Raw genomic sequence first — 22143 nt, 5'->3', positions numbered from 1 at the left:
TCATTAATTGACACAAATTAAGTTAAGTGAGTGGAATAGCCACATGTCAAGGGGCATGAATTCAGTTGCCATTTTCTTAGGATAGATGGATAGATGGTTATTTAAATTTGATAATTGAATGACAAACAAAACCGTTTTCTTCTTTAAAGAAGTTTTCGTTCGGCCATCTTTTACTCGATCGACGATTTCTTCTTGATTTCCAGAAATAAACAAAGAAAAAGAGCATTAAAATCGAGAGAGAGAGAGCATTCATAGTTTATCCAAAAATGAAACCCACGAAACCCAAAACAGACATCAAAATGCCCAAGTTACACCGCAAAAGAGGGATCCCTGACGACTGCCAATCAACCCAAGGTACGTTTCGTACCGTGTTCATAAGCGTCATCATTGGGAAGTGAGGTGAGTTTTTGGGTTTTCTAAACATCCAGAGATTTGTGATTATAGGTCGTTTCAAGCCACGAAACTTCGAGTAAGGAAGGAGGGGAGACAAATAGAGAGGAAGAAGAAGGAAAAGGGTGGAAATCGGCATAAAAAAGGATGAACAGAGGAAAGGAAACATCATTGAAAATCGTAAAAAATTTGGGTGAAGAAGAAAGGTTCGATGGATCCAGGCAGGACCGAAATCGGGTACCCGAATCTGTAATGACTGGATTGACTCGATGGCTCTAAAGGGCGGGTAAATTTTTCCTTCTTGATAAAACCATTAAAATTTAAAACATAATTTACATTATATCAATGTGCGCACATTTGTCATTTAAAATACAACATAATAGTTAAAAGACATAATAAGGAATAGACGCAAAACATTTTAAAACAAAGGTTTGTGGACAACAGGTGAGGTTAGTCTATGGCACCTGCTCCAGAGTCCGCTCCCGACCTCGACCAGCTCCTTATCACCTGGAAAAAAAATGGAGAATAAGGAATAAGTACAAGACTCAGTAAGTAGCCTACTTGTAGGCTCTTAATCGTGTTCTTGATATGCTAGGGTACCACATCCTTTGTTCTTGCTTGTTCTTTATCTTGTTCTTGTTGTAAGTACTTAGGCCCTTTTAATTCTTGTTCTTGAGTTGGGGTTCTTATCTTGATCTTTCTTGAGGACCTTGGTTTTCTGTAAGGGCCTTAGTACTATGGTTTTTTGTTCTTTTTTTCCTAGTTCTTGTCCTTAGAACTAGGATCTTGATCCTTGTTCTATTCCTTAATCTTTCTCTTATTCTTGGTACTTTCTTGGTTCTTGTTTTTTTCTTGGTTCTTGTTTTTTTCTTGATTCGTTCTCCAAGACACTCTCCCTAGGATTTATGGCACTAGACATGCACTTGACAATCCTGTGTTCAAGGCTTCATACGTTCCCAATGACACAGCCTTAACCTACGTCCAAGGCTTCATGCGTTCCAAGCGACGTAGTCTTACCGCATCTTAGGGCTTGCCCTTCGATACCGTCTGCTTAATCCTATGCCCAAGGCTTCATGCGTTCCAAGCGGCATAGTCTGAAAACCTGAGGCATGACATCTTGCAAAGGAAACATGGTGCAGGGCATCCCACCTAGAAGAGGAATTCTTGGGCACCGCTTGGTGGGAGGTCATGGGTCACTTTGGACATGACTAGAGTACTACCTAGCATTCTTAAGTTTCTATTTCTGAGTTTGGGGACCATGGTCCCTCGTCCTTGAGTGGTACCTAGCATTCTTCTTACTTGGGTAGTTGTAAAGCTTGTGTGTTGTTGTTCTTGGTTCTTAATCTTGTAAGTTTCTAAGGTCCTTGATTTCTTGAGGTATAAGTTGTAACTTGTATTTGTAACCGTATGAACCCATCTTAGTGTGAGTTGTTCTAGAAGGTCATAGATTCCTTGGGAGTTCTTTAGAGGGTTCTAGAGGAGTCTCGAGTCTTATGGCGTTTCCTTTAGGTGGTTCTTGGGTCCTAACTTGGTTTAGGTACCAAACTTGCTCTAATCAACTTGAAACCTCAAACTTATCTTCATGTTCATCATAATCGACCTTATAAGAAGTAGCAAATCATTTGAAGCACGTATAAACCTTGAAATCTCCAAAGTAGTCCTAGGGGCATTTTGGTCATTTTACACCTAAATTCTTGGTTTTGCTACTTAACGTGTTCCAATGGCTTTTCAAACTTTATAAAATCATCAAACATCATAATATAAGATCTACTTCAGGGTTTCATAGCATTTGGAGGTCATCTAGGTCATGAACCGTAGGTAGATGTCCTTAGGGGCATTATGGTCATTTTGCATCATTTCTTGGTTTACCTACTTATCCTTATCCAATGACTACCAAACTTCATATATAACCTCAACGTGCTATAGTATCCTCAGCATTACAATTTCATAGGTAGCGGAGTTCATCTAGTGGGTTATTTTAACGTTACCTAAATCTCGAGAAATTTGTTCGGTTCAAGGTCTTAACTTACGGTTCCTAGGGTTTTTCTTTCATATGTCCTAATTTCATACTTGGTTTAGGGTTCATATGGAAATCCAAGCGATTCCTACAAGTATTTCTTAACCAAAAGTCCAAGGTGGCTATTTACCTCGTTGTCGACGTTCGGGACCTCTTTTCTTGGAGCTTCCAGTACCCGAATTACTTCAACTTTCCTTTCACAGACTCCTTATTGTGTCTACTTTCTGGAACCATAGAGTTTTTCATGAGAACTGGTCTGGAAGGGAGTTAAAATTAAGAAAAACCGAGGGAAGGTCGAGTTTATGGGTTGACATGGCCGGTTCAACTGAACCGACCACGACATCGTCTTCTTCCTCTAGACGGGAAGAAGACACGCGCGACCGTTCACGCTGCCGTCTGTAACTCGCCCTCCCCAGCTTCTATCACGCCGTTTCTCCCCCGATTCCTTCATGAAACTTAAAGAGGGTGTTATAAGGAAGAGCTAGGAATAGATTTCGTACCTTTTCTTGGATCGTAGCCTAAGATATTTGCTTCCAAATTTCGTCCAAAATATGATTTCTCGTCGGAGTGAAAACAGAGGATTTCTTATTGGGTAGCCGATTCGAGGGGTTTTCGAAGCTCGATTTCTTCACGAAACCTCTTCCTTATTCTTCCTTCAAGATAAAGGAATTGGTTTGGAGGAACGACTTTGAGTGCAGGATCTTAATTTTGAGTAACCACTCTCGGTCTGCAAGTTACCCGACACCTCCGATTTTTTATCTCTTGGGTATCTTGTTTTACGACGTTTCAGCTCTCTATTCCTTCATAGAACTTGTGGGTAATCGTGTTTAGAAGCTTTAGGAACAAGTTTGAAAGGAAATGGTGGAGAATTTCTCTCGAATTTAGAAGAAACCAGAGAGTAGGAGACCCAAAATCTACACACTTATTGCCAACGACTGGGAGCTCGAACTTGCTCGATTCTTATTCCAAACGATTGCCACAACTTCAGAATTTATAGGCGAAACTTAAACCGACATTGGGAGCTCCAGAATCTATCGTAAATTGTCGGTTGAACTTTCTGAAATCCGTCAAAAATATCTACTCCGATCAGAGACTCACCGACTTTGGTTTTGAATAATAGCCGTTGGATGTGATGATTTGTCCATCTTCTAGATCATATCCAATTTTGGGGAAGATCCAACGGCTGATATTTGAGTTTCGAGAGATTTTTCTTAGATTGTCACTGTAGAATCTTTTATTCTGATCAGAGTGACATTTTCGTAATTATTCGTTCTTCCAGGGGTATTATGGTAATTTTCCACTTTTCGAATATTTTAATATTATTTTCCTGAAAAATCCATAATTTTTCTAAAAATCCTTCGTCTCATGTTGTCATTCTTCCCTTCTTGAGCATCTTGAATTTCCTTCTAGATAAGGAATTAAAAATCTAAGATCTTTGATATTTGGAAAAAATGACCTTTTTGTCCTTTTCACTTACGCTTTCATTCCCAATCCTTCTCCAAAGGTTTTGAGTCCTTAAGATTACTTCTTATGGTTTAGAAATGACTTACTAAGACCCCTTTCTTGCTTAATCCTCATAATTTCCTTTCTTGGATCCTTTGGGTCTTGCATAGGTGGCTTTCCTTCGGTTTTGGGGTGTTACAGAACTAAATACCCGTGGCCCAAGTTTCTTTATGTTAGTTCACTGCAGTGGCCCATTAACCAATCCGCGGTCCAGCCTGCTAAACTGAGGCCCAAAACTTAGCTCGATCCAATAGCCAAGTCTACAACTAGAGCTCACGACCTACGAACCACGATCCAAACTAAACTTCGACCAGCGCCTTGACCTGAGATGCCTGGGCTATTGTGGCTCACTCAGATGCCGTCACATGTCAAGCTGCGACGCAAGCAACCCTTCAACTTGAACGATTTGGACGGTGCAGCGGTTTGTGGTAACAGGCAGCAGCTTTTGGCTTTCTTTTCCAGCAGCTTTCTAGTAGCTTTCCCAGTGATTGTTTTGACAACTTTTCGATGACTGTTTCGGCGGCTTCCCGGTGACTGTTCCGGCATCTTCCGACGACTTTTCTGGTGACCTCTCAATTTTCTATTTTTAGCCCGATTTCCACCATTCTGACCCTTTTGGACCTGTTTTCAGGCCTGATTAAGGTAATTGAGGCCGTTTTTAGAGCCGTATTTTACATTGTTAGTTGAATTATTGATTAGAATGTGAAATACTAACGAAAGCAGATGAACGGTGTAATTGGAAGTGAACGCCGACAACATTTGGAGTAGCTCTCGAGGAACGGGAGCTTACATTTAGGTAATTAGGGAGTACTTTGGCTAAGGCCAACCAAGTAAGTGGTCTTACTATAGGATAGACTAAAAATTATATGAGTTATGATGATGTATGAACTGTGTTGTATGATGTCGTATGTTAGTATACGATGATGTATGAGTTATGATGATGTATGAGTATGATGCTTGATGATGTGCGTAGTATATATATATTTTGATGAATGACCTACTTGATATGCTTGATGCACTTTATGGCAATATGATGAGTATGATGATTGCACGACGTTTACCTTAATATGATGATTGCATGACGTTTACCTTAATATGATGATGTTTTCCATATTGAGCATGTTATACGATGATGAGTGCCATGTTGCATCATGTCATTAGATCGACAGACGACACAACCCTAAGAGCATGAAAATGATATTAGTATAAATATCCTCGAGTATGTGTTACCTTGAATAACAAAGAGATGAGACTAGAGGATTTTGTTAGAAGAGGCACAGTATGATGATGAGTGCGAATGTGCAAAGTATGATGATGAGGGTGTCCATGAGGCGCATGTCACTATGGGGTTCTGCTAACCTATGGACGTCGCTATAGATTAGCTTGACCAGAGGGTCTAGGGGGTGTGCGAGCGCCCTGTGGAGTTTAGCTCTCCATACAAACTGAATTAAATAGAGGAATTCGCATCTCAATCATGTAAAATTGATGGAATGAGAAAAGAGAATAAGGAAATAGAGAGTTATCCCGGTTTGTTGTCGTTCGTCAATGGAAGTTCCCTTCCCTTGAGCTCTCACGTCCACCTCTTTGCCCTAATCAATCCTTGTTGGTCTTCTTTTCCTTGTGCTGTCAACAGTTGCTAGATTAAGATTTTCTTCTTCTTCTCTAGTTTCATAGTAGTTCACAGCAGCGGAAGCTGCTGCTATCTAATCTGGTTTCTCTCCCAAAGTGTGGCTCTCCTCTATTTTAGGTATCCTTTTCCTTTTATAATGTTGTTTCTTCTCATTTAGGGTTGAGAAAGGATAAAATCGTCCACCTAGGATGTTTCTAATTTGGTAGTCAATGACCAACGTGGACTGCTAATGTGGATTAAAATTTCCATGTCATCCCCGAAAAGTTTGCGTTCCGAATTGCTTCAGCATTAGCGTCAACAATTTATTTCCAGATGCAAGCAGTGTTGTTTCTCGATTTGCTACAACATCATGGTTCAGCGTGAATGTTCTAAAATTTTACCAAATAACTCAATTACGTATACAATTAAGCTCGATTTATGCAAATTGAAATTCTTTTCATATTTTCGCAATTGACTATTTCATGTATACTAATTAGAATAAATGGAGTAATTAATGAGAAAATAGTGAGTATGAGTGCAAAATTGTAATGACCCTAAATTTTATCTATTTAATCTAAGGTCATTACTATACCTTGAAATGCAGAATTTACATCAAATGGGCTCTTATCATAAATGCGACTTACACTTGTCTTTTATTACCTCGTGAAAAAGAAAACGAATACAAGGGAAAGAAAGAAAAAAAGAACAATACTGAAATAATTGTCTTAAACTACCCTATGGTTTATTATGCGATTACAATTCAACCTATACTAACCTATACTAGGAAATGGAAAATAACTACCCTATGAATGTGCCACGGTCCCGAGGTGTACAATGCCGCCGTCGATCTCACATGGGTTCCTTACCTTTATCTGAAAAAGTAAAGTAGCACGAGGCTTGAGTATTTCTAGAATAGTAAGTGACCCTGTGAATGTTTGCTGAATCCACCACACCTAAATGGGGGTGAGAGTTCTCTTCTTTATAATCATTTACAGAATACAGAAATATGGTAAATTACAAATAATATGGAAATAGCAATAAAAGGAAAAAAATAATAAATGAATACAATATATTTGCCTTTAATAAAAGGGCAAATATGGTAACCCGTAAGGCAAATATCTAGATATTTTCCTTATAATGGACGGTCAACTATCCTTAAAACCCCCCGTAAGCTGAGCGTCGGATTTGAACGAACGTGAAGTTTGGATCTGAAAAATTCAAAGAGAGGTCGAGAAATACTGTTTGTGAAGATGTCAGCAACTTGGAGATGAGATGTTACATATTATGTGCGAAGTTTGCCAGCAATAACAAATTCTCGAAGGAAATGATAATCTAGTTCAACATGTTTGGCCCGCTTGTGAGAAACGGGATTAGTGCTAAAAAAAATAGCAATTTTGTTGTCACATAAGAGTAAGGGCTGCTGTGAAATAGGGACCTTGAGGTTATGCAAAAGATGCGTAACCCAAAGAAGTTTAGCAGCAGTTGTGGCAAGAGCACGATACTCAGATTCACAGCTGGAGCGTGAGACAGTAGGTTGCTTTTTGGCACTCCAAGAAACGAGATTGTTACCAAGATAAATAGAATAGCCGGATGTAGAACGACGAGTATCGGGACAACCAGCCCAGTCAGCATCCGAATAAGCGACTAGCGTACTAGGAACAGTGGATGGACGAAAGGTAAGACCAAAGTGGAGTGTTCCTTTGACATAGCGAAGAATACGTTTGACAGCAAGAAAGTGATTTGCAGTAGGGCATGCAAGAATTGACTGACAGAATTGACAGCATAGGCAATATCTGGACGCATAATAGTCAAGTACTGAAGGGTGCCGACAAGAGATCTGTAGAGAGTAGGATCAGAGAAAGGAGGACCATCAGCAATCAGGTGTTGAGAAACAACCATCGGAGTATGAACTGGTTTGCTATCGAGCAACTGAGCACGAGTAAGAATATCTCGAGCATATTTTAACTGACTAATAAAGAGATCATCAGGAGTGGGTGAAGCTTCAAGACCAAGAAAGTAATAGAGAGAATCCAAATCTTTGGTAGCAAACTCAGAATGAAGCTTGCGAGTAAAGCTTTCAATAAGAGATGAGTTGTTGCCGGTAACAATAATGTCATCAACATAAAGAAGCAAATAGATAAGGTTAGATTGCTGATGAAAGACAAAAAGAGAAGTGTCAGCGCGACTGCAAGAAAACCCAAGTGTGAGAAGAAATGAGCTAAAATGCTGAAACCAAGCATGAGGAGCTTACTTTAAGCCATAGAGGGCTTTCTTTAATAGACAAACATGAGTGGGAAATCGAGGATCAATATGCCCAGGAGGTTGTTCCATATGAACACGTTCAATAAGAGTTCCATTGAGAAAAGCATTCTTGACATCAAGTTGTCGAAGAGACCATTTATTTGTGACTGCAATAGAAAGAAAAACACGGACAGTGGTAGCTTTGACAACCGGACTGAAAGTGTCAGTGTAGTCAAGACCAGGAACCTGAGTATAACCTTTGGCAACAAGACGAGCCTTGAAACGCTCGACGGATCCATCAAGCAAATATTTAATACGAAACACCCATTTAGAGCCCACGATGTTGGTGTTGGCAGAGCGAGGAACCAAAGTTCAAGTATCATTTTGTTGTAACGCTCGAATTTCTTCATCCATGGCAGCCACCCAAGCAGGATTCTTAGCCGCAGATTTGAATCCTTTTGGTTCAGTGGATACAAGAAGAGTAGAAAGAAGTCCAAATGAGCCCAAAATACCAAGATTTGCTGGATGACGAGTCTTGAATATACCAACTTTGGCTCGTGTGATCATAGGATGTGTGCCCAAAGAAGAGAAATCAACAGGAGGTTCAATAGAGGTTGAATTAGAAGTCGAGGGTGGCAAAGTGGAACCTGCAAGAGAAGTATCAACCTGCACAAACTCATCTACAAGGTCAGAACAAATATCACACGGGGATGAACTGGATCGAGGAATGTGCGATGATGAAGTGGTAGGGGGGGATGAATCAATATGATGAAGATGTGGTTCCAAGAAATTTGAAATAGGAATAGATGAAAGAGGTTGGGCCTGGGAGCTAAGGATAGCAGGAAAGTGAGTTTCATCAAATTGAGCATGGCAGGTGATATATAGCTTAGTGGTGGTGGGATTAAGACAGCGGAACCCTTTATGAGTAGGACTATAACCCAAAAAAATACAAGGAATGCTGCGGGGAGAAAGCTTGTTAGGCATATAATCACGCAAATAAGGATAAACACGACAACCAAAGGGATGAAAATTGTCATAATGTGGTGTGTAGCCATAAAGGAGTTCAAAGGGTGACTTACCTCCAAGAAGGAGTAGGCAACCGGTTGATAATATAAGCTGCAGTGTTGAAGGCGTCAACCCAAAAACGAGGAGAAAGATGAGAGTGAAAGAGAAGGGTCAAGCCAGTCTCAGTCACATAACGATGTTTTCTCTCAGCAAGACCATTTTGAGCAGGTGTATATGGACAAGAAATTTGATGGTGGATGCCAGAATTACGTAAATGAGTTTTGAAACAAGTACTAGTAAATTCGGTACCACCATCGCTTTGAATTACCTTGATACGAGAAGAATATTGATATTGATTTTCCACAAATTTTTGAAATTGAAGAAAAATATAAAAAAAATCAGATTTAAATTTTAAAGGGTAAAACCAAGTGAATCGAGAATAATCATCAATAAAAATAACATAATAAAGAAAACCAGAATTTGATTTGATGGGAGAAGGACCCCAAAGATCACAATGAATAAGATCTAACACATTAGACGACCTAGGTTCATTGCGGGAATAAGGCAATCGATGACTTTTCGCAAGCTGACAAGTATTACATAATGATGGAGAAGGCAATAAAGACGTAAGAGAAAGAAGACCTTTTCTATTTAAAAAAGAAATAACAGAATGATTCACATGACCTAGACGAGCATGCCATAAATCATATGAAGCACGTAAAGATTTGTTTCTAAGGGCTTAAATAAAAGCAGAGTTGTCGCGCTCCAGCACATATGACCCTCCATCTCTTTTATCGGTTGCCACCACCCTTCCTGTTTGACGATTCTCGATAGTAATAAGATTATTAGTAAATGTAACAGAGAGAAGAAAATCAAACATTAATTTACTTATGGAAAGAAGATTTTTAGTGAGGTGAGGGACAACCAAGACACCTAATAAGTGAATATTTGGAACAGGAGAAAGAGTATCGGTGTGAGTAATGGGTAGGGATGCACCGTTTCCTACGATCACAGAGTCCTTATCCGTGTAATTTTTAGACTGATCCAGAATAGATGGGTCGGCAGTCTTATGGGCCGAAGCTCCAGTGTCCAAAAACAATTAGCAGCATCGGGTCCAACAATAGAACATGATGTGTTAAAGGCTTCAGCAAGGTGAGCATGAGAAGAATCAGGTCGAAAATACCGTTGGTTGCAGCGGTCAGCATAATGGCCCTCTTTGCAGCATATATTGGCAGTGAGGTGGTCGACGACCCTTACTTGAGTGGGTTCGTCCTCGATTAGAAGAGTTGTTTTAGTGAGAATAAGAACGACCTCGCTGGTTGGTAAAGGAAGCAGGGTGGCTTCCATGGGTGCGACCACGATTAGTGGCTGTGAATGCTGTAGGAGTGGAGTCAGAGGATGCAAGGGAGCGCTGGAACAACTCAAAACTTTCAGCTTTAGAGACTAAATCTGCAAAACAGGGAATAGGGGTGAGAGCCATCTGAGTAGTAGAAAAAGCTGAAAAATTTGGTGCCGAGTCCAGGAAGGAACCAGTGCACTTTATCAATGTCCTCGACGGGTCTGCCAATGGCATGAAGTTGGTCACAAATTTTTTTGAAGGCACGAGCATACTCAGCAACAGGTTTGGTGCCACGTTTCATCAACTGCAAGTCATCCTTGAGTCTCAGTTCACGAGCTTCGACTGATGGCTAAACGTAGTTTCCAACGCAAGCCAAACATCACGTGCAGTAGAGAGACCAACGACAACAGCCATGGCTTCCTCAGTGAGAGAGGAGAGCAAGAGATGGAGAAGTCGTTGATCGGCTGCTCTCCATGCCAAATATTTGGGGTTGAGTGTTGAGGAGGTTTCTAGTTCAAAGCGAGGAGGTGGAACCATAGTTCCATCGACATAGCCCAGCATGTCTTGACTCTCAAGGAGAGGGAGAAGTTGGCTTTTCCAAAGAAGATAATTGGAGGAAGAAAGTTTGATGGTGATCATATGGATTAGAGTATTGAAAGAAAGAAGATGATAAGAAGATTCGGAAGCCATAGAGAAGAAAGGATCAGGGTTGTTAAACCGAAAGGGCTCTGATACCATGTGAATGTTTGCTGAATCCACCACACCTAAATGGGGGTGAGAGTTCTGTTATTTAATCATTTACAGAATACAGAAATATGGTAAATTACAAATAATATTTTAATAGCAATAAAAGGAAAGAATAATAAATGAATATAATATATTTGCCTTTAATAAAAGGGCAAATATGGTAACCCGTAATGATATTTGCCTTATAATGAACGGTCAACTATCCTTAACAGACCCCCTATCGGGGTTATGCAACAATCACATGCAATGAAATGATGGGACCTATCTTTCGTTCCGTTTTCCCTACGGTGCTGTCCTAACGGGTAACTTTGGACATATACCATATACTCTACACCCAGCCCATACGTGCGAGTATGAGCTCAACAGCTAGTTCGCACACCGCTGGGCCACTTTCCTTATCCGGTGGACATACTCTAGGAGCCCCTTATACCCGACACCCACTAGAACTAGTAACCATCACGACAGCATTATGCAAAGCATAACGATCGTTGTCCTGCCATTGGATGTACGCATCCGTACCCTCGTGATGGGATAGGGGTATCCCCCCAAATGCATGAACACACAAAAATGCATGAGGTCCCCAATACGTCTACATTTGTCATTAATGAACATAACCCTACTGTCATATTTCGTGCTTACATGTCATTTCTCATTTTTCATTTACGTATCATACATATTACTGTTGGGGTTATATTTTCAGGCAGTTTACCGTATTTCATGTCATACAATTCATGCTGTTTACATTCATATATTTCATACAATTATGCCATAATCATTCAAGAACAACAAAAACATCATACGCATTATATATCACATCAGACTAACCCGCATACATAGCATACATTTACGTTCACATGATTACGTACTTAAGCACAACAATTTAGCATACAATTTAATGACATGTACGAATCCACGGGCACGTGCCAACATACAATAAATAACGCGTAACCTACAATGGGTGAGCCACTTACTTGGCAGGCCTTACATGAAGTACTCCCTAAAATATAAACGTAAGCTCCTAGCTCCTCGTAAACGTTCTACGCTTCTGCTGGTGGTTGGTTCCTATTGGATCATTTGACGCCTTCGTTAGTATTTCACAAACATAACTAATTTCCAACTTGAATTTGTGAAATACGATCTTAAAATGATCTATTTTACCTTAAACGGGGCCGAAAGGGCCGAAACTAAGTCTGGGAGGGTCAGAACGGTGACAAATAGGTTGGAAACAGGTTTCTCGAGCCGAATAAGCCACCGTCGAGCCGATTAAGCTGCCAAAGCCGAGAGGTGTTGCGCTGCAAATGTGCCACGTGGCACAACCAGAGGGCAACGCGTGTGCAGTGGTCTCGGGTCGAGGCGCAGGTTGTCAGGTCACACGCGGGTTTTTGGTTGCGTCGCGGGTGACGGGCCGGCCTGGGCTGAAGGAAACGTGTAGGTGGGCTGGGCTGTGCGTGTCGGTGTTGGACTGGGCTTGTCGAGTCTCGGGTCGGTTGGGTTTTTGCTCTCGGGCCGTGGCAGATGGGTTAGGCCGTAACTGAGCCTACAAGTTTGGGCTGAGGCGTCTGGGCCGCAGGAGTCGTCGGGTGTTGGACTGGCTTACTGTGGTTGGACTCGGTTCGGGTCGCGGGATCCAGCCCTTGGGGTGGACTTCGTCTTCTCCACCCGGTTGCTCGCGTTTTTCCGGCGACCTCTCTCTCTCCTCGTTAATGTCGTTTCAATGTCCTTTTTTCCTCTTTTTTCCTCCGTTTCTGAGTCTCTTTCTCCCTTAATTCCGTTTTTGGTATTGGTTTGGTTTGTAAAGGCCTCACACTCCCGGATCTGAGAGGGTTCGAAAATCCGACGTTCCGTCTCCCTTGTCGACGGTGTACAATGTGTAGGACTCGCCTAAATTTATCCCTGATGTGTGTAAAAGACTCTGTGATTACTTTTCTTGCATAAAATGGAGGTTTTGACGTTGATTTCGTAGGGTTTGGCCTCGTTAGAGGTTCGTCGAATTTTCTCTCTTTCTTCGTTTTCACTTATTTTTTTCTTCTTTGCAGGTGTCTTGGGGTGGCTAAAGGTTGAGATCAAGTTTCCTTGACGACCCAGACTTCGGCCGCCCTTTGTGTAACGACCCAAAATTTTCTACTTAATTTAAGGTCGCTACTGTATACATACCATAAACATTGAATGCGGAAGACTTCATTTAAATCCCATAAAACATAATCTTTAACTTAAAACACAGCCATGGACTTACGTGTTTCGAAAACATCTTTAAAACGACACAACAAAAGACGAGAAATAAAATAAATAAGCGTTTAAGTTTAAAACATCCCGTTCTATCAATCTGTCACAAACCTATCCCTTTCTACCCATAACCTAACCATATTCTTTCATCAATCTCTCCTATCCATAGCACTCCGGTATGTAACCTAACCCTAACGTTTCATGAACGTATCTTACTCCTATCGTTACATTTCGTTTTGTGTATCCTTCTCGTATCCTATCTCAAACATATCCCTGAGCACATCGTACCATAATTATTATCATACAAACCACATATTATAACATAACATAACATATAGGAAGCATATCGATCCACAGACAATTCACACATATCAATATATATGACACGTGCAGAACCACAGGGCACGTGTCAACATCAAATATAACCATGCCGATAGTAAGGTCACTTACCTAGTTAGCTTAAGTTGTTGTCACGAATATATCCTTAATGAAAGTTCGATTCTATCGTTATCCTTAATGAAAGTCCATTGAACTCCAAGTCAACCTATGTGAGCCCATGACATCAGTTTCGAGTTTGAATTTCTACAAAATTGTTTCTCTAATTTATATTGATCCATGTGTTATACTTCATGCGAACGTTAGAGTCTTTTCCTAAGTTAGGTCTTGAAATATTTATATATGTTTGTTATACTATTATTTTCATACAAACCATCTAAACCCATTAAAATTTTCCAGATATTCTATTTTCTCTTGTTTACTACTCTTTAACATTTTCCAGATATTCTATTTTCTCTTACCATTTTTAATACTCTTTCTCTTACCATTTTTAATACTCTTTCTCTTACCGTGTTTAATACTCTTTTAACATTTTCCAGATAATTTCAATTATATTCACAATCTTCCCTCCCTGTCTCTTACTGTATTTCCCTTCTTTCAATTTTGAGGATAACTTTTAATATCATTAAATAAAATAAAAGGAAAACTACTCACCTTCTCAAATGCAAAATCTCTTTCGAGCAAAATATCCCTCAGTAGCAAAACTAAATCTGAATTTTTTTTTTTTTAAATATCTCTTACTAAACTAAATCTGAACTTTTGTTTTTTGTGTGTGTTTTGTAGGAGAAAAGAAATTCTGATATGTTAAATCTGTTTAACCCTCCCTTTTTATTTTTGTTTTTTTTGTGTGTGTTTTGTAGGAGAGAAGAAATTCTGATACGATTAAATCTGTTTAACTTTCATATTTATTTTTGTTGGTTACCTTTTCAATTAGGTTAGCAATTATTTTGGCCAATTTAATCGATTCTATTTTTTTCTGCTATTGACTATGACGAGCTAAATTACTAAATAAAACTAAATAATTGGATAAAGAAGGGGAGATCTGAGATATAACAGAAAAATCTCAAATCTCTCTCCCATGTAAATCCATGATCTCTGCAAACCCATCTCCTATAAATTTGATGCAGGCATTTCTATTTTTTCAAATCTGACATTTTTTTTCATTTTTGCAGGAACCCTGATGTGTTGAGGAGAGATTATTGGGAAAGTAACTATAGTGGAGGGAGGGGAATAATTATTTTTATTTACTTATTTATTAATTAATTATTTTTTTTTTTACATAATAATAATTTTTTTTGTTTATAATAATTTTTATTTATTTATTTATTTTTGGGCTGTTACACTTTGTGGGACACAAACGAAAACTCCGGTCCTGCCACGACTCCCTTATTTATTTATTTATTTTATCCAATCCATTACATTCATTCTGATGTCCCATTGGTTGAGGAAGAGAACAAACCACCATTTATAAGGGCGTGAAAACTAGTTTGTTACAAAAATTAACTATAAAATGACTTGATATAACTTTAATTTACCGAGAGTTATCAATGGTAGACTCACATTTAAATTTATAGTCTTAGGTTAGAATAGTTTGCTTTGCATTTCATTGTTTTAAATTATAGACTTGATATAACTCTACTTTTAGGAGTTATCAATGGTAGACTCACATTTAAATTCCTAGTCTTACATTTCATTGTTTTAAATTATAGACTTGATATAACTCTACTTTAGGGAGTTATCAATGGTAGACTCACATTTAAATTTATAGTCTTAGGTAAGAATAGTTTGCTTTGCATTTCATTGTTTTAAATTATAGACTTGATATAACTCTACTTTAGGGAGTTATCAATGGTAGACTCACATATAAATTTCTAGTCTTACATTTCATTGTTTTAAATTATAGACTTGATATAACTCTACTTTGAGGAGTTTTCAATGGTAGACTCACATTTATATTCTTAGTCTTAGGTTAGAATAGTTTGATTTGCATTTCATTGTTTTAAATTATTTTGTATTTGTTTTTATTTTCTTTAAATTTCAGGATTTTATATTTTAAACACGTAAGACCATGATGTGTTTTCCAGAGAAGAAGTTGTTTGAACCATTTTCGAAGTTTATGTTATAAATGATGTTCATTTTAAGAGTTATATTTCCGCATTAGAGATGAGCATGAGACGTTAGTAGCCCAAAAATAAATAAAGAAATAAACAAATAAAAAGTTAAAATAATAATAATAATAATTAATTAATTAATTAATTAAAATTAAAAAAAAAATGTTTCGCTGTCTCCACTAACCTCTCATCCCTTCCCACAATTATCTCTCTTTACCCATCTTACACCAACAGCAAAAAAGAAGAAACAGAAAATAACAATGGTCAGATTTGAGGAGTAAAATGGCTTCCCACAATTATCTCTCCTTTACCCATCTTACACCAACAGCAAAAAAGAAAAAAACAGAAAACAACAATGGTCAGATTTGAGGAGTAAAATGGCTTTGAAGGATGGCAGATTTAGAGATTTTTGTCAGTTATTACGGTAAAATTCTATCTCACATTTTCTTTTCCCAGATTTCCTTTTCCTTATAGTTATGGTGATAAGAAATTAATTTAGTTATGGTTATATGAAATTAATTTAGGATCAAATCTTCTTTCCTATCTTACCATCTTAATAATCAGATCACATATACAATTATTAGATTTTTGTTAGCATTTTAATTATCCTTTTCCTTATAGTTATGGTGATAAGAAATTAATTTAGTTAGGGTTATAAGAAATTAATTTAATTATGGATATAAGAAATTAATTTATGATCAAATCTTCCTCCCTATCTTACCATCTTAATAATCAGATCCCATATACAATTATTAAATTTTTGTTAGCATTTTAATTATATGAAATAAGGTTATAAGGTTAGATTCAATAAAAATTTTAGGTGGCAAATCTATAAACTAAAAGATCTATCCTGTACTTAAAATTGGCCAGTAATATATGTTTACACAATAATGAAAAAAAAAAAAAAGAGAGAGAGAGATTGAGGAAATATTTGTTAAACGGTATTTAACAATAAAAGGAAATATAATAGTGCAGTGAGCCCCTTTCAATTTTGTCTAACCAAAAAGATCAGAATTTTTATCAAAGGGCAGGGAGCTTATTTAAATTTTGTCTAACAAAAAAAATCAGAATTTTAAGATGGCCAATGTAAATTAGGGAAATAATTTTATAGGGTTCATACTTGAAACTGATGTCATGAGCTCGTATAGGTTGACTCGGATTTCAAAGAACGGAATCGAACTTTCATTAAAGACATATTTGTGACAATGACTTAAGCGATCCAGGTAAGTGACCTTACTATCGGCATGGTTATATTTGATGTTGACACGTGCCATATGGTTTTGTACGTGTCATATATATTGATATGTGTAAATTGTCTGTGAATCGATATGCTTCCTATATGTTATGTTATGTTATAATATGTGGTTTGTATGATAATAATTATGATACGATGTGCTCAAGGATATGTTTGAGATAGGGTACGAGAAGGATGCACAAAACGAAATGTAACGATAGGAGTAAGATACGTTCATGAAATGTTAGAGTTAGGTTAAATACCGGAGTGTTATGGATAGGAGAGATTGATGAAAGAATACGGTTAGGTTATGGGTAGAAAGGGATAGGTTTGTGATAGATTGATAGAACGATAGCGTTAGGGTACGTTCTTGTGACGATATGACTAAGGTACATCACGTAATGATATGTCTGTGATAGGTATAAGAATGTTAAGGCTATGGTAAGTTAGAGAACGATATGACTATGAAGTGTTTACGTTATGACTTGGTTATGATATGATACATTGTATGCTAGATTATTGTGCTTAAGTACGAAATCATGTGAACGTGAATGTATGTTATTTATTCTGCTTAGTTGATGTGATATGAATGCATGTGACGATGTGTGGCCCTTGTACGATTATGACTTGTTGTATGAGTATTGGAATGTAACTGAATGAATTGTATGACATGAAATACGGTAAATTGTATGATACATAACCCCGCTAGGAATATGAATGATATGTAACGAAATGAGAATGAGAATGGCATGTAAGCATGAAAACGTGACACGAGGTTATGTTCATTAAATGATGACTGTAGGACTAGTGGGACCTCATGCATATTGTGTGATCATGCATTTGAGGGATACCCCTATCCCATCATGAGGGTACGGACGCGTACATCTAAATGGCAGGACAACAATCGTTATGCCCTATATAGTGCTGCAGTGACGGTTTTAGTTTTAACGGGTCCCGGTGGGCCCCCAGAGCATGCCCACCAGCTATGGACAGTGGCGCAGCGGTGTGCGAACTAGCTGGTGAGCCCATACTCGTACGTATGGGCTGCGTGTAGAGTATATGGTATACGTCCACGATTACCCGTTAGGATTGCACCGTAGGAAAAACGAAACGAAATGAAACGAAACGAAATGAAATGAAACGAAACGAAACGAAATAAAAGATAAGTCCCATCATTTCATTGCATGTGATTGTTGCATTTAACCCAATAGTGGGGTCACTTGCTGAGTATTTCTTTAAATACTCAAGCCATGTGCTACTACATTTTTCAAGTTAAGGCAAGACATTCCTGTACGGCTGACGACGGCATCGCAACTCAAGATCATGGCACATGCATAGGATAGTGGCATTTATATTCTTAGACTTAGGATAGAATATGATGTTTTAACCTTAAACGTTATTTATTTTATTTCGAGTCTTTTGTTCTTTTGTTGTGTCGTTTTAAAGATGTTTTCGAAACACGTAAGTTCATGGCTGTGTTTTAAGTTAAAGGTTATGTTTTATGGAATTTAAATGAAGTCTTCCGCATTCAATGTTTATAGTACGTATACAGTAGCGACCTTAAATTAAGTAGAAAATTTTAGGTCGTTACAGTAGCAACTCTGAGTATGTGGAAATTTAGGATCGTTACATTGAAGTATGTCAATGTAATTTCGTACAAGATATATCATCAATATAACTAATATGCCTAAAATGGATTTTATTACTCATACAATATACATGTCACAATAAATAACTGAATTGTTTACTTCATATTAGGTATACCATTGATCAAAATGATATACCTAATTAGTAAATAAAATAAATTTGACCTCTTTTTGAATGTGAAGGAATGAATGATTCATTCATACAACTTAAACATTAGATTTTAATTTGATTTTATTACGAGTAAACACAAAGTAAGTGAATGTTGACAAAAAGAGTATATGACTTCATTCTTAATGTTTCAATACGAGGACATTGATCATCTTCAAGACAAGGACATTGGTGGTGGTTATGAAGTTGACGTCAAATTCGCCTTCGATGACAAACATGATTAAAATAAATTGTCCATCATTTTGTACATATAGATGAACCATGGGTCCCTATTCGACGAATTCAAGTCACCAATGGCGTAGTAAATCCACGAGAGGGAAGTGTCATGCGTGTTCAGGGCGATGATAAATTGGATGTTGGTTCTAGTCACTCACAAGATTAGGGTGTTGTTTGTTAACCTTGGTTTCGCCAATTTGTCGAAAAAGAAGTTGTTCACTGAGATACTTGACTTGTAGTGGAGGTAGTTGGTGACATGTGTAGCACATGCAGAGTTGTTTTGCACACGTTGTAAGCAGCAAAAGAGGCATGGGGAGGACCACAGGTGGCTATTGGAAGCTTGAGAACGGAGGCCTTTAACGTTGACGACGAGGTAAATAACCAACTTGAAATTTTCTTAAGAAATATATATAGGAATTACTTATCTTAGTATGAACCTTAAACTAAGTATGAATGAAAGAAAAACATCAAGAATTGTGAGTTAAGACCCTTAACCGATCGATTTGCTCGAAATTTAAGTAACATTAAAATAACCTACTAAATGAACTCTACTACCCATGAAATCTTTAAGTTAAACATATTATGGCATGTTAAGATTATATCTGAAAATTTTTTTTGTCATTCAATAAGGTTAAGTACTAAACCAAGCAAAATTGTAAAATAACCTTAATGCTCCTAAGATAACTTATCTTCTATTAATGATCTAGATGATTCCCAAATACCATGTAGATTTGTAATGATGATTGATGACTTTGTAAAGTTTGAAAGTTATTGGAACCGTGTTTAAAATATTAAGTGACAATATATTCACATACAACATGTACATCATTGATGGGACCTAATACCTTGGGCTCTACTTCCAGTTCCAAGTAGAGTTGAATGCAATACATCTCTACACATGGATCATACATGTCTGCATGAATCACTACGTCGGCTAATTAACATACCCCCTAGGCGTGACTGCGGACTAACACCCAATTAAAAAGGAACACGAATAATATTGCATGTATGTGGTCCCATTAAACATGTACTAGATCCCAATTAAAAATTATCGTTCAATGAAATGATGTACAATACTTCCGCATTAGTCATGTTGTAAAGTTCAATATGAGACGTACATACATATTTAAGGTATTTCATTCATTCTTATCAAACATGATACGTCATAGTGTCCCAAACGGCATAAACATGGTCACATCAACATCGCAGTCATCATCAAAGATAAAAGAAAGTACATACATATATCACATTATTCATTCAGATTTTATAACTTAAATATAGCACATAAATAGAGCCAAAGAGTACATGTTATTGATGCATCAAAAAAATTCATCAAATCTAACTCATTAACGTTTTAGGCTCTCCTTCGTGCTCCTATTCTCGTTTTGGTCGAACGTTCCTAGGTTTCGTTTTACTTGGTTTAATTTAACCTACAATATTCATCCATTTAGAAGAAGGAGCTTAGAGTTTATTTGGGGAGCAAACAAAACTTAAATCTTCTAATATTTTAATGTCAAAAGATCCCATCTTTTATTCTATTGAAAAAGGCATTTGAGATTGATAAATAATAATAATAATAAGAATAATAAAATAATAAAATAATAAAATTCATATTTGAAAATTTATTTTTATACTTCTATATATAGAGTATTAGACAAATTAGGTATGATCTAAGACTATTAAGATCAAAAAATACTCTCAATCCACAAATATTGAGAAATTGAAACTGATTTTGAAAGTTAAATAATATTAAAAATAGAATCAAAATTAAGTATAAAAAGTGAGGATCATTCACAAAGGAATGGAGAAGCATAGATCAATTATAAAATAGAAGGAGAGTGATAAGAGTTTTAACGGGAGAGTAGTTGTGTATGTGCAAATAGACACAAAATGCACATACACTAAAAGCTAAGTAGCTTTTAATTCCTTCATACTTTTCTTCTTCTGTGTCTATTTGCATATACAAGGGGTCAAAATGGTTTTGCTGCAACTATCAGTCTTGTTGTGTATGATATTGTTTAGCCCTTCCCTTTCCGGGGCTACTTCTCCCACCAACATATTCATCCTTGCCGGTCAGAGCAACATGGCTGGACGAGGTGGGGTAGAGAAAATTCAAAACGGGAAACTTGTGTGGGATGGAAAGGTCCCATTAGAGTGTCTATCCAACCCATCCATCCTACGGTTGAACCCTGAGCGCCAATGGGAGATAGCACATGAACCTCTCCATTTGGGGATTGACATTAGTCACACTCCAGGGATTGGTCCGGGGATACCGTTTGCTCACCAGTTCAAAGAAAAAGCTGGACAAAAGGCAGGCATCGTGGGTTTAGTTCCTTGTGCTAGGGGTGGCACTTTAATTGAACAATGGATGAAAAACCCTAGCAATCCTAGTGCAACTTTTTACCAAAATTTCATTGAACGAATTAAAACATCAGAAAAAGAAGGTGGAGTTGTGCGTGCTTTGTTTTGGTATCAAGGGGAAAGCGATGCGGCTATGAATGACACGGCTCAAAGATACAAAGACAACTTAAAGAAGTTCATCACCGACATCCGCAATGATATAAAACCTAGATTTTTACCGGTCATTATTGTTAAGATATCCCTTTATGACTTTTTTATGAAGCACGATACTCATAACTTGCCGGCAGTGAGAGCAGCTGAAGATGCAGTCCAAAAAGAGCTTCCAGACATCATTACTATCGACTCTCGAGAGTTGCCGGTAAACTTTACCACATTTGAAGGCTTTTCGTGGGATCGTGGTCATTTTAATACGGAAACAGAGATTGTTTTGGGTAAATGGTTGGCAGACACATATCTCGCCCACTATGGTCATTTACTATGATCTTATTATGTGTCATTCTCTAATCTCTATTAATTGATCTATTATTCTATCTCAATAAAATCATTTAAACCACATCTTTGTTGAACCATAACATACTTAATACTCCACTTTTGTGGAAGTTTCTTTTTAAATAATTAAAAATAATCAAATTTTGTTCTTAAAGATCAAAATTAAAATAATAACCTAGATGCATTGAGGGGCGCATATCGAATGAGGCAAATGAAATTATCCACATTGAAATATTATCTTTCAAAGAGTTTAGAGAAACCTAGTTGTTATTGTTTATGAGATTTAAGTAACTATCACCTTAATCCACCAAATAAACTCTAACGGGCCATTTAGATTAGGGAGAAATAACCAAAATGATTAGGGAGAAATAACCAAAATGATTAGGGAGAAATGACCAAAATATCCTTAGAACTCTTTATTGCCAAATGATTACTTTTTGTAAGGAAATAAAGATATAAGATGACAAATATGGAATCTAAACCAAGTTACGAAAAGAAAAAGGAGGA

At 37.5% G+C, this 22143-nt stretch overlaps 1 protein-coding gene across 1 annotated transcript; it reads left to right on the top strand.

Moving 5' to 3' along the window:
- Positions 1-20761: 20761 nt before the first annotated feature.
- Positions 20762-21628, top strand: LOC111454649 (probable carbohydrate esterase At4g34215). Its single transcript, XM_023096143.1, has one exon. It carries the CDS (start codon positions 20762-20764, stop codon positions 21626-21628), a length of 867 nt encoding a protein of 288 aa, XP_022951911.1.
- Positions 21629-22143: the final 515 nt, after the last annotated feature.

The sequence above is a fragment of the Cucurbita moschata genome, unplaced genomic scaffold, assembly GCF_002738365.1.
Source record: "Cucurbita moschata cultivar Rifu unplaced genomic scaffold, Cmos_1.0 Cmo_Scf00016, whole genome shotgun sequence".
Taxonomy (NCBI): domain Eukaryota; kingdom Viridiplantae; phylum Streptophyta; class Magnoliopsida; order Cucurbitales; family Cucurbitaceae; genus Cucurbita; species Cucurbita moschata.
The sequence above is the reverse complement of the archived record's forward strand: the minus strand, read 5'-3'. Positions and strand labels throughout refer to the sequence as shown.

Bases quoted from the DNA above. Each gene is read 5' to 3' on its own strand.
- LOC111454649 (XM_023096143.1), top strand. From the start codon at position 20,762: ATGGTTTTGCTGCAACTATCAGTCTTGTTGTGTATGATATTGTTTAGC.